Raw genomic sequence first — 15,892 nt, forward strand, 5'->3', positions numbered from 1 at the left:
GGAATTAAAACGAAATGTGGTATTAAAGAAAACGGTATGTTAGTGCTATTGACTTTAAAACACAGAATGTCGTGTAGTAAACTACTAGAATGCGCACATTATATGTAATGTTCATCACTCCAATTAGCTCTATTCAAGCAAACCGTTGGACGATGAAGAAATACTACTACGTTTACGAAATGTGTTGTTCGAGTGTACTATATAGTTTTATATCTCGACCTTAAATGAAAGTAAAACAAGACAACAATCAACAATATGACTGAGATAACAATGGTTAGATCACTTAAGCCCTGGAAGAATCAATTACAATATACTAACATGTATCAGATATCTAAAATAACTCATTATGACAGTGTTTGGTTTAGAGTGTTAAAACATATTCGAGTTCATTAAACGACAAAAAAGTGAGCATAAAAATGTTACGTCAACACACGCATATCAATTCGGGATATTACGATTAGGGCAGCGTAGGAATTAAAAACTTGATACTCACTTGTGTCGGTAGGAATACTAGCTGTTATATAAGTGCTAAGGTGAGTTGGCGTAGTGGTTAGAGTGTCTAGAATATCAGACGAGGAGACAGGATGACGAGAGATAGGAATTGTGGCGGAGAAAGAAATATCGCCAAGGTCATCAGGCCAAACAGAAAATGAAGGCATCATGCTTGTTGAGGAAACGTCAGAAAAGAACCAATCAGTGTCCATTGCACTGGAGGAAATATCACGTGATGTAAATGACGTAATCATACTGTCACGCGATGTGATTGCCGTGGTAACTGATATATCTTCAGTGGTTTTCTTCTCCTTGATAGTAACGGTAGGACGTATATCCTCAATTTCCGTGATCGGTCCCGTGACTAAATGAGCAGATTCCGTCTGTGATGACGTTGTGCTATCGGAAGCTGCTGTCGGTGTTGTGTCATGCGCAGTGACTACATTATAGCTCAGAATAGAATATTCTGTTTGAGGACTTGTAGATGAGGTGATCTCAGAGAATCGGCTCTTGCTACTCATCGTTGTACCCATCTCCACTTCAGGACTTTTGATAGAATGCATCATGCTTTCTGACTCCTCATGCATCAATGTAAAAATGATGATTGGATATCAACAGGATAATACGTCTTACTTGGTGACAGTTCAGTCGTAGTGTTGGTATCAATTGAACTTCCTGATGAACTACTGATTAGAGAACTAGTATCACTGGTAGATGATAATGCCTCTGACCTTGACACGACACGTGTTGAGTATAGCGCACGTGTTTCTGTATAATACGTCTTACTTGGCGACAATTCCGTCGTAGTGTCGGCATCAATTGAACTTCCAGATGAACTATTAATTATAGAACTAGTATCACTGGAATATGATAATGCCTCTGACCTTGACACGACACGTGTTGAATATAGCGTACGTGTTTCTGTGTCCGATGATGATTCCCATGTCGTCACACTATCAATGATGGTATCTGACGTTGACGACGATGTGGTACTGTCTGGCGAAACTCTGACCACATCAGAAGTTAAAGGAGTATCATGTACAGTCGGCAGACTGGTAGCTGGAGTAGTGACAATGTTGCCTGAAGTCTTATATGTGGTGCTGAGAGAGGGCGTCTCATATGTGGTGCTGAGAGAGGGCGTCTCATATGTGGTGCTGAGAGAGGGCGTCTCATATGTGGTGCTGAGAGAGGGCGTCTCATATGTGGTGCTGAGAGAGGGCGTCTCATATGTGGTGCTGAGAGAGGGCGTCTCGTCTGAATGTGTGGAAGTTGATGTTTCCGTCGAAAATGTAAGACTATCATAGGTAGTCGATAATACACTTTTTGTAGTTATGTCTGATTGCACTTTTGAAATTTTTGTTTGGTCTACGTGTGAAGTTGTTCCTTTATCAATCTGTGTAGCATTGGAGTCACTGGACGTCTGGTAATCTAGAGTGTCACTTGATACTACACTTTTCACGGTGGTTGTTGGAAACAAGGTTGTCGTATAGGCAGTCGATTGCATGTTCCCTTCAGATGCAGTTTGGGTATTGGTAGTGGGTCTGAGAGAGGGCGTAGCGCTGATTCCACTTGTCTGTGAATATAAACTGGTCGGGTGTGACCTACTTATGGTACTTGAAGTAGTGTGCTCCTGTGATGTATCTATAGCCGTGCTAGAATGCACTATTTCACTCACTGAGCTCGAAACAGGTTCTACTTGATCTGTGGAACTTGAATGTGTCCGTGTCGTCAAGGTAAATTCGTATGTTTTCATTGGTACAACATCCAGTTCCGTCAACATGGGTAATGTGATTATTCTAGTGGAGGATATGACGTCAGATTTGCTAACAATTTGTGAGGAGGCTATAGGCGAGATACTTGCACTCGGAGTAGTACTGTACACTTGTGTACTAGATGGCATTATATTGTGGCCGGTACTAAGAACTGCAGTTGAGATAACAGATGATTCATCGGAATATTTACTAGACATTTCTGTATTTGTTTGGGTTTGGTCACTACGAACCGACGTTGCACTCGCAGAAAATGTTGTGTAAAATGAAGACAGAACAGGTGTTGTTTTAATCTTCGCTCCAGTCATATCTGAATCATCAGATGGTCTTATAGTCATAAGAATATCAGAGGATGACACTAGTAGAGGCCCACTCGATGACTGTATCAATAAAGGTCCATCAGACACCGTCTGTTCATTTAACGAACCTATTGCCGTATGTATACTGGCACGGTCTTCAATCGTAGATGATAAAACACTGGTATCAGTAACAGTTGGTGTCACTTTGTCTCCGGTTGTAGTAGGTACTGATTCTTCTTTAGTGCCAGTCGCTAGTGTTCCTTCAGTAATGACACCAGGACTTGAACTAGATTCAGTCGCAGTTGGTATCACAGTTGTTTTAAAGGCAGTTGTTGACACACTTTTCTCAGCACCTCTTGTTGTCATAGCGTCCTCAGTAGAGCTGTGTACCACAATCGCCTCAGTAGTAGTTGTAACCACAGTTTTATCGATGACTGTTGTTACCACGCTTCCTTCTGTAGCAGTTTCGTCAGTGACAGATCGTATCACGCTTCTTACCGAGTCAGTAGATGTTGTAGTTTCCTCAGCTGGAGTTATGCTGCTTTCAGTATCAGACGATACCGTATGGTCGTTCGTGGCGGATGTTGGCATGCTCGCTTTAACGGAAGTTGATAATACAGTGTGTGCAGTCGGAGTTGCTAACACACTTCGGACAGTAGAAGTAGATATCACGCTATGTTGTGTGGCATTCGATGCTACAGTTTTCTCAATTGGTTTAACAGTTGATGTCTCGTATTTATCAATGGCTGTTGATTCCATCCTTTTGTCATCAGAAGTGGACTCAACGTGTGTTGCAGTGGTAGATGATATACCACTTTCTTCAGTCACCATTGATATCGCTCTTTCCATAGTTGCCGTTGATACAACACTTGTTCCAGTAGCAGTTGATGTCATGCTCTCTTCAGAGAGAGTTGATGTCACCATGTCATTACTGGCACTTGGTGTGACACTTTCACTAACAGCAGTAGATATTGTGGTATCTTCAGTGGTTGTAGGGGTCACGCTTCTTTCTGTGGCAGATAGTACCACGGGTGACTGTGTTACAGATGTAACACCTTCTGTCGTAGTGAGAGTAGGTGTGCTTTCTTCAATGCCGGATGGTGTAATATTTGTTACGGTTGCATCCAATGCCTTAGTGGCTTTGACTGAAGTATACACTTCGCTTTCTACTGATAATGATGCCACGCTTGGACTTGTTTTCACAACTGATGCAGTTGTACTACTTTGAGTAGATAAAAGAGAACTTGGCGTCAGTGACCCAGTTAAGGTTGACGTTACAAATTGACTTGAACTTTGTGTTTCACTGTCATAATCAGTGGATTGACTTGGCGGATCTGTCTGCTTCGAACTATATATAAGTGTGTTCGGCACAGCAGATATTGACAATGTTTGGGTGCTGTCAAGTCTTTCGGTAAGAAAAGTAGAGGTTGAGGAAGGAAAAATTGAAGAGAGGTCCAAAAAAAATTCGGAAAGAGTAGATAAATCCAGTGGTTCAAAGTGATACAGTTCGGAAGAAGCTGTGGGTCAAAGGAAATAAGGAAAAGACAGGTGAGTGAAAATAAAGAATTAAAGTAAAAATATAAAATCTAACCTTCATTCGACGGAATAAAGATAGCTGTTATATTTCCACAGAAAAGGACAACATTGACTCGATACCATCAGATAACGCTGTCCCTAAGATTTTAATGTAAACATTTGAAATTTTAGTTATGTTTTAAAAGTTGCTATTGTGTGAGTGAATAGCATTTCCGTGTCAGATCAGGATATTTAATTTGTATAAAATAGCGAAAAACAGCACTCGGACCTTGTGGTATTTATCAAACCACCAACAAATCCTCATAGTATTGCTCACTTCAAAACCGAATAAAGGGAGATAACTCTGATAGGTATCGAAACAGGTAAGATCGAAAGCTTAGGATATAATACGCAAAGAAGCATTAGATAAACGACACTACAGTGGTAATTAAAAATTAATAACAACTAAAATAAAACTCAACAATACATTCATATCGTATAAAAAGTGTTACATTACATGGTTGATACAGAAAGAATAAGAACAGCCTGTCACGTTGACTTTCTCTAGTGAAGATATTGATTGTAAAATAAATTTTATTTAATGATTAAACTGTTTAAGCTCAATATTTTCAATTTGTGTTGTAATATATTTACTTCAATAAATTATAAATTTAAAATGAACAATTCATTTCAATGGTTGCCAGTAGCAACATTACACCGAGTGTCATCATGACATTCCTTAACATAATGTTATAGATACTGTGCATAAAACTAGCAAACTGTTATAAAGCTTTTGAAATACAGTGTACATGTAACTACAAACACTACTTAAAAACAAACCGCAATATATCTGAAAAAAATATATATATTTACCTGTTGAACTTGATGGCATCACGCTTGATGATACTGGGACAGATACACTTGATGACGTCATAGATGAAGAGGTACTCATCTGAGTTGTTTGACTTGTGGAAAGAGATGGTGTCTGCACGTGCGATGACGTCGAAGCTGACGTCGTGCTTGATGACATCAAATTACCAGTGTTTGAAGACGCTTGTGAACTTGACGTCTGTGTTGGTTGGGCGCTTGTTGGTGAAATCGCACTAGACGATGATGTAGGTACTGGAGCGCTTGTTGATGACGTCATTCCTATTGAAGATGACGTTGAAACAATCGTGGAGCTTGACGACATCATTTGTGAGCTGGTCTGTGACTGACTACTCACGCTAGATGGCGCTGTAGACGCGGCAGCAGACGACGTACTTGATTGGACGTTTTGCTGAGTTGATAAACTTGTCAGTGCCATTGTTGATGATGACATCGGCGTAGTTACAATCACTGACGTCGCTACTGATGACGTCATAGGGGCGGCTGATGACGAGGGCGTCACGACTGTACTGGTTATTGAGCCACTGGCATCCTGTGAGGATTGGGCTGAAAAACACAACATTCATACACATGTATTAAACATATCAAATATTCATTGTTGATTTTTTTTGTTAGATTTTATTTTATTATTTACTACTGTAATTTTTATCTATTTTTTATTAATTGTGCTATCTTGTTTTATTTTGACAAAATATGATATACCTGCTATAATCGAAATAACTTTCCCGTGCATCTTGCATATGACTTCCACCTCCCATAATTTGTCATTTTGTGAGATGGAAGTCATATAAGAATAAATCTACAATACAAGCAGTTCATCTGTCAACAACTTTTACCATTAATTCGCAATATTTCATTTAAACACTTGGCCCGGGATACTATTTATAACAGAAATCGGTCAATGTTTGTTCCGACAGATTTACGATAGCAGTGTCGATCCGTCAAAACATGACAATTATTGAGTGGTCAATCCAGGTCAAAGTAATAGCAAAACAGTGTCCGGAGGCGCTTTATTCATCTATGACCGAAGGTCAAGCAATGTTTTGTTAGTGACCATAACCATTTCCCGAGTTTTTCGGCTACAAATAATGCAAGTCACACTTATACATGTTTGTATGTGATATCTGGTGATTGGCACCGACGCTGCTCATATAAGACAGTACTAGGGAACATTTTATCGGCATTCAACTCCAACAGGAACAGCTACATTTTATGTACATCTCTGGTTCAATGACCACCTTCATCTAGTTGAAGATTACGTGTATGTCATGTAAGGATTTATAAGTGAGACACAACTGCATCATTGTGTCATGTTATTGAGTAATTGTTGTGAAGTATCACTTATTGCGAAGAAAGCTGTTGTGATAATATAGATTCCCAAATGCATAACTGCTTCCTTTCAATCCGATCTTTGTGCAAAGTTATTCTCTCTGATATTTATTGAGTGTTACGTCATATATTTGCGAGGAAAACCTCATTAATTTTGAAAACAAAAACCAATTTTCACGCAAAATGTTTTTTATCCTATAATCCTGTGTTTTCTACGTTTTTAATGTTTGTAATTAATTTGGTGATCATTGATCAATCTCATGAATTTCTATGGTGGGGAAAATAAAGGACATCAATTGTTTCCGCCTTTTTTTAAATGCAAATAATAAAAATTCTTCTATCGTTTGTGATAAAGATGTATCAATTACTTTGTGATATTATGTAAATATCGAAGAAGAAAAAATATGTAAGAATTCAGAAACTACATTATAAATTATAATACATGAATAAATGCATAATTTATGATTTCTTCATGAGCAGACGACATGATGATACAACGGGGCATTTGCAGCCAACAGTTCGGATATTTACAATTACAGCACTTTACACTTATTACATAATCGTTGACTGGTCGTGTAGAATGTGTTCAAAATGCACGTTTCCTTCATAACGTTTCCTTCATAACAGTCATGTATGTCGTAACATAATCACTTCGTCACAACCAGACCTGTTTATGGCCAGTAATAATCACGTGGTCGATTTTTATTATGGGATATACATCATAAACTTGACAGCAAGAATGCATGGGCAATAATAATATATCAGATGAGAAGATGGCAATAACTTGACCACCATTTAGATTATCAAACGCAAAGTTTTAGAGATTACCAAATATTAAAATTAAAAGCATATACTATATCTGTCGTGAAAAATGTTACGTATATTTTATATCTCTACTGTAAAATTGCCAAAATTACACTGATTTGGTAAAAAAATACATTTTAAAATGCAGCATCCCAAAAACACGGCGATGAATTATGTTGCCATGAATGCAAATAAGAAAGCTAGCATACGCCTGATCTTATTGACACCAACATTTTGTTTATAAAATATTTGGAAATCAGAAGACACTAAAATATGCCAAACACGATTTACTGACAAATGCTGTAAACTCTCCATACAAATCAAGGCAATTATCACTAGTTTGTGACATTTTTACAAATAATGATAAAACAATTCTAAACCAAGTGATACTAATATCCAAATGACAATCGAATTTTGGAACTCCATGCAATGTATAGGTAAAACGAAAGTAGTTTTTCCCCAATAGTACACACTGACAGATGTCCTGTATCGCAGGGGGCGTGTTTGATTGATATGTGTAATAATCATAAAACAACTAGATCACTTGAGCGCTTAATTGACTACACCTATCACCTAAGATGTCAGCTTGCTAATTAGCCGCGTCGACGTCTAGCCAGGAGAATGTAGACTGGGAAAAACTTATATACCACCTCAGAAGGACACTGACGCACTAAATGTTACGTTGAATATGATTTTTATTTGAATTCCAAATTAACTGTGCATCGAAATTCGTGTTAAATATAACTGTACAAGTGAATACTTATACTTTAAAAGGTTTTTTTCATATCATTCATCAGACCATTCATATTTGCGTATATTCATGATTCATCGCATATACATATATGAATTTCAAGACGCGTACTTCATTTCCATACACATCTCTGTAAAATGAATTTGAATAACTCACATTGTTATGTATACATACATGTATTATCTTTTTATAGCCGTACAGCTTTACAATACCACAGAATGTCATCATTTTGATAAAGTTATCTTACCAAAGTGCGTTTCCTGTACAAGTATTGTCGATCAGAACGAGAGATAAGGTTATTTGTAATCTGTTTTAAGCAAACGGTCTCGACATGTTTAGAATTTTTAACTTCAATATTATTTTCAAATCATTTTGTACTCGTCATGGAATGGTGGGTTACACGTGTACCTGTATATTGCGGTTATAGTCCAGTGGCACATAACCCTAAGAATAAGTTACAGTATATCTGATTATAGACCCATCAGGCTTTATAGTACTATGTACAGTATGATTTGTGCCGAAATATTTTTTTCGAAACCCCTAAAATGTCTAAAAATGGTCCATGGGCACTCTAGTGGGTCCATAATTACTGTAAATAATTCTCAGATCCCTGTGTCCAGTGGGTGACCTAGATGTGTTTTGGGGCGTCATGACCCCAAACCCTTACCTCTCATCCCATCTCCCCAGATTGCCCTTCAAAAATAAATTATTTTCATCATTTTTTACACTCGTGGAAACCACCAAGGAATTTGGAAGACCTAATGATATAGTTCCATTGATGATCAGTCACTATTAAGTCCACGTGAACTCGTCTCATTCAATCAGCATACTTTAGCCCTTCCCAATTAACTATTTCATCACAAAGATGTTGACATTCATTATGATCGAAAACGATATCTTTGTTACCTGTTGACATTCTGTTTTATTCTCCTGAAATTGTTCAATGATATATTTTCATAAAATTATAATCCGTGTATAATGCTATTATAGAGGCAAAACACCCATGTTTACTTGTATTTTAGCTAAAGTAAATATTCATAAACAATGTTGACATTCCTTGTCGCATACCAATAACGTTTTACAATACGTTCTCGGAATATGAATTACAAAACCATTATCATAAACTCAGGTGTAATTACAAGTAAGGATTTGCCGATCCCAGCACGTGAAGGAAAACACTGAGTCTAACAAAACAAGTGGTTTAACAAGGCAGACAAACAAGTTTTCTTTAACAACAATAAAAGTGTTCTAGATTATACCAGGTTTCATAACAAATCCGAAAGTGATCAAGCTGCGTTAATCCGTCATATTAAAGACCCACCTAGATACCCGAACCTGAATAATAATACATAATCATTGTAACTTGAGATTCCGGTCGTAGTAGGATCATTATATTTTATTCAATCGGAATCCGACTGCGCGAATCAGATTAAATACGAGTGCCATTGACATTGTCCTAACCTGCCCACCCCTATCACCGATTTTCGAGTTAGATTCTCCCATTAAATAGGTTTTATTTGATAGTGGTTAAGATTACTAGAATTATACGGAATGTTTCATGAATTAAAGCGCACACATGTTTCCACAAGCCTGTCGAAAAGGTTTTGTAAGAGTTAAATGTAGGCGTAACTTGAATAGTGAACAAAAATACCGGTTTCTCAACCTGAAATAAACAATTCGGTCAGTATATTAACAGTACATGAAAAGCTTCCATTCATAAATTCGAGAGAATAGATCCAAAATTTAAAAGTCTTAGGACTTTCAAATTTTTGATCTTTTGCGGAATCTTCAACTGATTGTCCCATTAACAAAAGATAGGATAAAAGTTATGTGAACTCATTGATTAAGGTATGCTTTGATGTACTGCTGCAAGTAATTGCTGGGGACACTTAGAAATACGTCCTTCACAAAGTGCATATTCCATAACAAAGATCCTACCATTTCACAAAAGTTTTGTCAATATAAGTATGTGACCTCAAGTCTATAAATAATACAGGGTGTGGTAATTTAGACGAAAAAAATGACGCTAGCCAAAAGTTGGAAAATTCACGATTTGGCAATCAAATATTGATGATTGGCCAGTTCAGTTAAGTTTTCCTTGATTCTCAAAATTATAAATAAATTTTCCTCGTCCTCAAAACGTCTAATTGGCCAGATTTTTTCTTTCCCTTATAAATGTGTGTTTGGTGAAAGAATGTTCATAAATGACAACAATTGAGTAAAAGATATAGTGAATATCGTATTTCATCAAAAGACACCCGGAAAACAGCCTCAAGGCCACACACAAAAAAAACATTTGAGTCATGGGAAAGTACCCCAACACATGATCTAACGTTTTTATTTCCGTATATGTCCACAATTGCGTATTATATGTTAGCACAAAGAGTTCGCCGTGTGGTAGACGTTTAATTATTGAGTCGGGCGGGTAAAACTGATCTCCGACAGGGCCGTACACAATTTGGTGGTTTACAATGTAACAGTGTGTGTATAACAAAGACATCCTTGACCAAGGTTCTAACTCGTCTCCAGTGAGTCACCGTCTCGTTCCGAAATCTGTCTGCTCTGTCTTCCTCGAATGGGTTTCGTCAAACGTCTCCATGACAGTTCATGAAGGGGTCAAAGGCTAAATTCAGGAAAACCCTCGATTGGAATGAGTTTTGTGTGAACAAGAAATCAGCAAATGCCAATCATGTAATATTCATGGAATTCCATACAAATTTTATTGCGTTGGTCGTAACTAAATTTACTCAAAACTGTTTATCAGTATATGGAAGAAGAGCAGTGATTGTGTTGATTAAAATTTGATACAGAAAATTAAGCAAATATTACATGAACAAATCAAGGAGACGCCATTTGTTCATGCTTGTCTTCTTTAAACGAAATAACAACATAAGTTGATATGAAATAGTTTCTATAAATACAGAAAAAATCTGTAGTCGTCTTTAAAGGTTGGACAGTAAGTGACCGATTGCATCACCTTTACACACCCCTTTAAATGTTACAAAGTATTTGTACATTCAGCCACAATTAACCTAATTAAATTCTATTAGTTACAGTTTCTCAATAATGAGTAATTCCGGCAACCATCACGTCACATTACGTTTGGATGCTTCATATATATTGCAGGCTTCATTTGGATGTTTTCACGCGTTAGAAATTATGGCCACGAAATACATTGATTTACCTGTACAACATACAGCTATAATATTAATTAATCTGTTTATTATTTAAAAATGCTCCACCGCCGACAGAGCATAAATGATATTCATCATTTGAACAATAATTGGTGTTTAATCGTGTATATATATGTATAATTAACACAAAAAATAATATAAAATAATTTACTTCGCCTTTGGTGTATGCGCAATCAGGACTTCATTTCATATAGGATATAGTGGCACGGAATTTTTTCGGGATGCAATTAATTATTTTTTATATTTTTAACTTGAAGTAAAATTAGAAGCTCAAACTTTTCAATGGTGGTAATGGTGTAAAGTAAGTAACTTTTGTAACTGAAGAAAATACTAAATCGTCTGCTCCTGTTTTTAACAGTGAAAAAATACCATTTGTCAGCGATGGAGCATCTTTAAGTAGGATATGAACATTTCGTATTGGGAATATAGTTTGTTTTTCTTTCATTCTTTCCTTTCTTTTCTTTCTTTCTGTCTTCGTTACGGCCATATATAACCTGTTTATACCTATCCCACCTGTATGAATACAAAGTCGTAGTTGACCTATTTACCTACTAAATACTCCGCGAGAACATTCATGAATGAAATATTTCGATCCCGGATCTGAGCACACGGTGACTTGGTTTCGTATAATAGGAAAGACGTGTGTTTATTTAAATAATTGTATTTTGTATTGGTACATAAAAGTGAACTATTGTTAGTACCTGTATTGGTGAATACACACCTGTCAGGTGAGACGAATATCCGCGAATAATTACAGGTAGTCGTTATTCATTAATGTTTGACTTGTCAAATATTTGAGTAGGTTTCTACATCTACATGATTTGTCAACCCTTTCTGTATCATGTATGCAATATAAGGCAGATTTAAAAGTTATTGCGAATATTAACGGATTGTGTGTGGCTCCTATTACCATTTAACATTTGCCTGTAACACAAACGTCATGGAAATTATGTTAATTTGTAAAATTTGATGAAAACAAAAGTTTAAGCTTTTAGTTTGCACTAAACTTCCATTATTCTCATGGCTGTTATGATAGTTAAATAATCAATGAGGTTACTGACCCCTTTCTTTCCCTTTAAATTCATCAAAGACCATTCCCCGGAATTTTTGAATGTGCACGCTTTCATATATAAATTAAAGAATTTGGGTCTCAAAGACTCTTGACATTGGTACTTAAGTCAAGCGTTCTACGTGACTTAACATGTTGGGCTATAACAGAGTAAAGTACCTGTTATTTCCTTCATAAAATGTAATAAACTTACTTTAATAGGAAGCACGAAAATGGACTTTAATTGTTATTAATCATTTTCTTTATTCTATGCGTTCTTGAGCCAAGTTAAGATTTTGTGAGATACATTAATAGCTGTACGAAAAGATATTAGACGCTTTGCCCTTCTGAAAAAAATATAATTTTAAAATATTCCAACCGAAAAGAAACTAGATACCTGTATTAAATAACAAATACTTTTTCATTGCATGGAATGGATCTGTAATTAAATTAAAACCCCAAAAGAAACGAAGATTTGCCCAGACATATCAAATGTTAAATGAAAAACGAAACTTTGGAATTACACTAAGCCAACAAAACCTTTGCGTGAGGTAAATACTGGTATTCCTTATAAGGTCTACATCGTCTGACCTTCAATGGCGCCCGACTATTGGACCCAAAACTGCATGATTACAGTCTACTAGTCATTAAATAATGATATAATATTGAGAAAATAAAGTAAAGAAAAGACCAATCCTATTGTACTTCTTGGTTGCAAATTCTAGACTTCATGGGAGAGCTTCCGTGGGTCGGCAGTTCTCTACCAAGAACTCTGGATTACTTTGACTGTCGTAGTTCGGTAGTTTTCTACCAAGACGTCAGAATTACCTCCACTACCATTATCTGACATGTTGTGTAGTCATACTTGTTAACAGGACATGGAATGTAATCGACTCGGGTAAGATGAATGAGTCAGTTCCTCGTATAGAGGTGAGAAGTATTTTCATTGATAAAGCACGATAATACAACATTAAACAAACGTAACTGAATCGTTGTACTCTCAGTGACCCCCGTTTGATAAAATGTTTGTATATAAAGTGTGAACAGCTTAACTTCGGCAGATTTCGGCACTGTACTGAAAAGAGTTCATAAACAGTCTGCAATTTTATGGTTAATCATATCCTTTTCAAAATATATGGCTACACCATTATCGTATAGGTAACGTTGTGGTTTACCATCACTTAGTTAAAACCATGATATGACATCCACTGTCACCTCGCCAGCACCGGTTATGCAAATATTGCAATATTGTAGAGCACTTCATCCTCAAGTGTACAGTAAATTCAACTGAAATAAAAACCTTTTTATCTAAATACAAAATTAATTTCATGTTCACAGACTATGAAATTTTAATAAAGTTATTGTCATCTAATGAACCACAACTTCTGCAGGATTTGGGCCTCTTCATTAAAAAGTCATTTGAACTGAGGAAAACGGGCTTGCTGAATGCATTTAAGTTGTTCTTGTTTTATTATTGTGTTATACATGTAATGGTATTTGCTATCGATCCTTGTTTGTGGATGTAAAAAAGCAAATAAATACATTGAATTGTAACATAGGCATTTACAAATATGTATACATTTGTGTTGTATACGCTTTATGAACTTAGGCGGACATTTGTAACCTATGTAGAAGTGACACCACACTAATGAATTACAATAGCTAATGTGTAGTTATACAAGTTCTCGTAATTAACCTTTCAGTGGTAGGGATTCGCCCTTCCTTATTTTGTACACGATATACTAACACAGCATGTGTCTTACATCTTCCATCAAATTGTCCACCCGTGTCTTAACAATTCATTTTTTTATTACTTAATTATTCCTTTTTTTATTATTTATTAATATATTCCTTCTTTCGTTCCTTACTATTACGAGACTTCGATGCGACCATTACTACCGATCCTACATATAATTTTAAGTAACACACTATGGACCTAGCTCTAGGTCTAAACAGGTACGTCACACATTCCGCAATGCCCACACTCGTCGTTCCTTCTCAAGTCCAAAACCACAATTATTTCGACCCGACTACGTCCATTTTGATAATTTCTAGTCCATTCATTCATTCATTTGTAAGTGTGAAACAGGTTATTGAACGCGTGCATTTAGATCGGAATTTAAATCGGGTTTTGCCTTAGTTAGTCAAGCGAGCGGAAAGAATGATTAATAATAACAGAGAAATATGTCCTGATTCCGGAGTTTTCAAGTCCAAACTAATACACCAATATCAGAGACAAAAGATCCGGATTGACGAAGTGCGATATGTTCTGTTGACTAGAATAATGAAAACATTTGTATGAGAAATATTCTACCCAAGTTTTACAAAACGTGAACAGATACACATACCAGTATATTTAAAATATTTGATTTATTGAAAAGGAGCTTATCATTTAAGTCGTGAAATGTCAAATATTTTTTTCTGATGTCAAATTACCATTTTTAAAAGTGTGGCAAAATGTCCTCATAAGTACTATGTAAGTAGGTGGCTGAAGATTACGGTTAATCAGCAAGATTATCAGAAGTAAATACCGCGACCAATATATTATACCTACATTAGAACTCAAGTACTCAAAACGTATCTAAATGTAATTTGTAAATCGTGACAAAATAAAAAGTATCAAATGAAAGAAATATTTTCGGGTCATAAAAATAAAATAGATGACGATTTTCCTTATTTTTACCACTTTCGCCCGAACTATCACATACGATTTATTTGCTTATTAAATGACTACCGGCACTTAACACTAAGTTATCATATATAAGGGTCAATCGGTAAAAGCATATTGACATTTTACAAGATTGTTATCGCAGACATTTGTTGAAAAATGTTTTTATTGACGAGTTCGTGAAACCACACTCACGGTCGATATAACCCCGTAAATGCTTGTATTCCTAGACTAGGAGAGGGTCCAATCCGATCTAAGTGAAATTTAATTGGTCAGATCTTAAGTGACAAATTGACACATTAATATTCTTATACTTCAATGCGTTAGGTACAACACGAACTTTCCCCTGGTATAGAGTTATCGTCAGCTGAGTTGGATTTTAGATCTCATCGCAGGATATTGTGATACAATAGAGACCTGACAGTGGAAACTAGGTAAATCCATATATAACCACAGGGATCTGAGAATTAGTTACAGAAGACCATTTTTAGACGTTTTAGAGGTCTAGATTAAAAACCGATAAAAATCCTTCTCTACATGGTACTATACTCGTATATAGTACCATTTAGAGTATGATTTTTATTGCTTTTTTTTTAATCTAGACCTCTAAAACGTCTAAAATGGTCTTAGGGCACTCTGGTGGGTCCAAGATTATATAATATGTAACTAACTCTCAGATCCCTGTGTATATAACCACAGGCGTTTGACTCTTTAGATAGCTTTCTCTACACACATGTCACTGTTTTACCGTAACATTATAAAGAGGGAAAACATCTACAGAGCAAGACGCCCGTGATCTAACTAATAAGGGTATTTGTCTTTACTTGAGTAACGACATTATCCCATTCCAAGATTTTACATCATACGTCGGCATTATAATATTTCACATCTTTAGCTCATTTTCCAATATAACGGTATACACTTAATTGTTTGAAAATTACAGTAAACCAGAATAAAACGAAACTTCACACTTCTCCGGTGAAAGTTGGCAGCGAAGGGTTCAGTCAGGTCGCATTAGGTTACGTTTACCGTAACATATAATTTGTTTTACGATGCTGTTAACACTAGCTCCTTACAAGTCATGGCTATGTATACCTACACGCCATACCTGAACCTCTAACACGAGCTGACAGGC

The 15,892-nt window shown here is 36.2% G+C and overlaps 2 protein-coding genes across 4 annotated transcripts in view; both read right to left on the bottom strand.

Moving 5' to 3' along the window:
- Positions 1–15,892, bottom strand: part of LOC138305885 (mucin-2-like) — a 403,923-nt gene that overhangs the window by 360,708 nt on the left and 27,323 nt on the right. For all 3 annotated transcript variants that reach the window (XM_069246153.1, XM_069246151.1, XM_069246150.1), the window contains exon 2: positions 4,949–5,509. In XM_069246153.1, the coding sequence (XP_069102254.1) occupies positions 4,949–5,509 (561 nt within the window). The remainder of the gene's footprint in view (positions 1–4,948; positions 5,510–15,892) is intronic.
- Positions 5–4,400, bottom strand: LOC138306532 (serine-rich adhesin for platelets-like). The gene is made up of 2 exons (XM_069246984.1): positions 4,391–4,400; positions 5–4,077 (listed from the first exon to the last, which is right to left on the bottom strand). The coding sequence occupies exons 1-2, from the start codon at positions 4,398–4,400 to the stop codon at positions 1,079–1,081; spliced, it is 3,009 nt and encodes a 1,002-aa protein (XP_069103085.1). The 3' UTR covers positions 5–1,078.

This window comes from Argopecten irradians, chromosome 13, assembly GCF_041381155.1.
Source record: "Argopecten irradians isolate NY chromosome 13, Ai_NY, whole genome shotgun sequence".
In the NCBI taxonomy this organism is placed as follows: domain Eukaryota; kingdom Metazoa; phylum Mollusca; class Bivalvia; order Pectinida; family Pectinidae; genus Argopecten; species Argopecten irradians.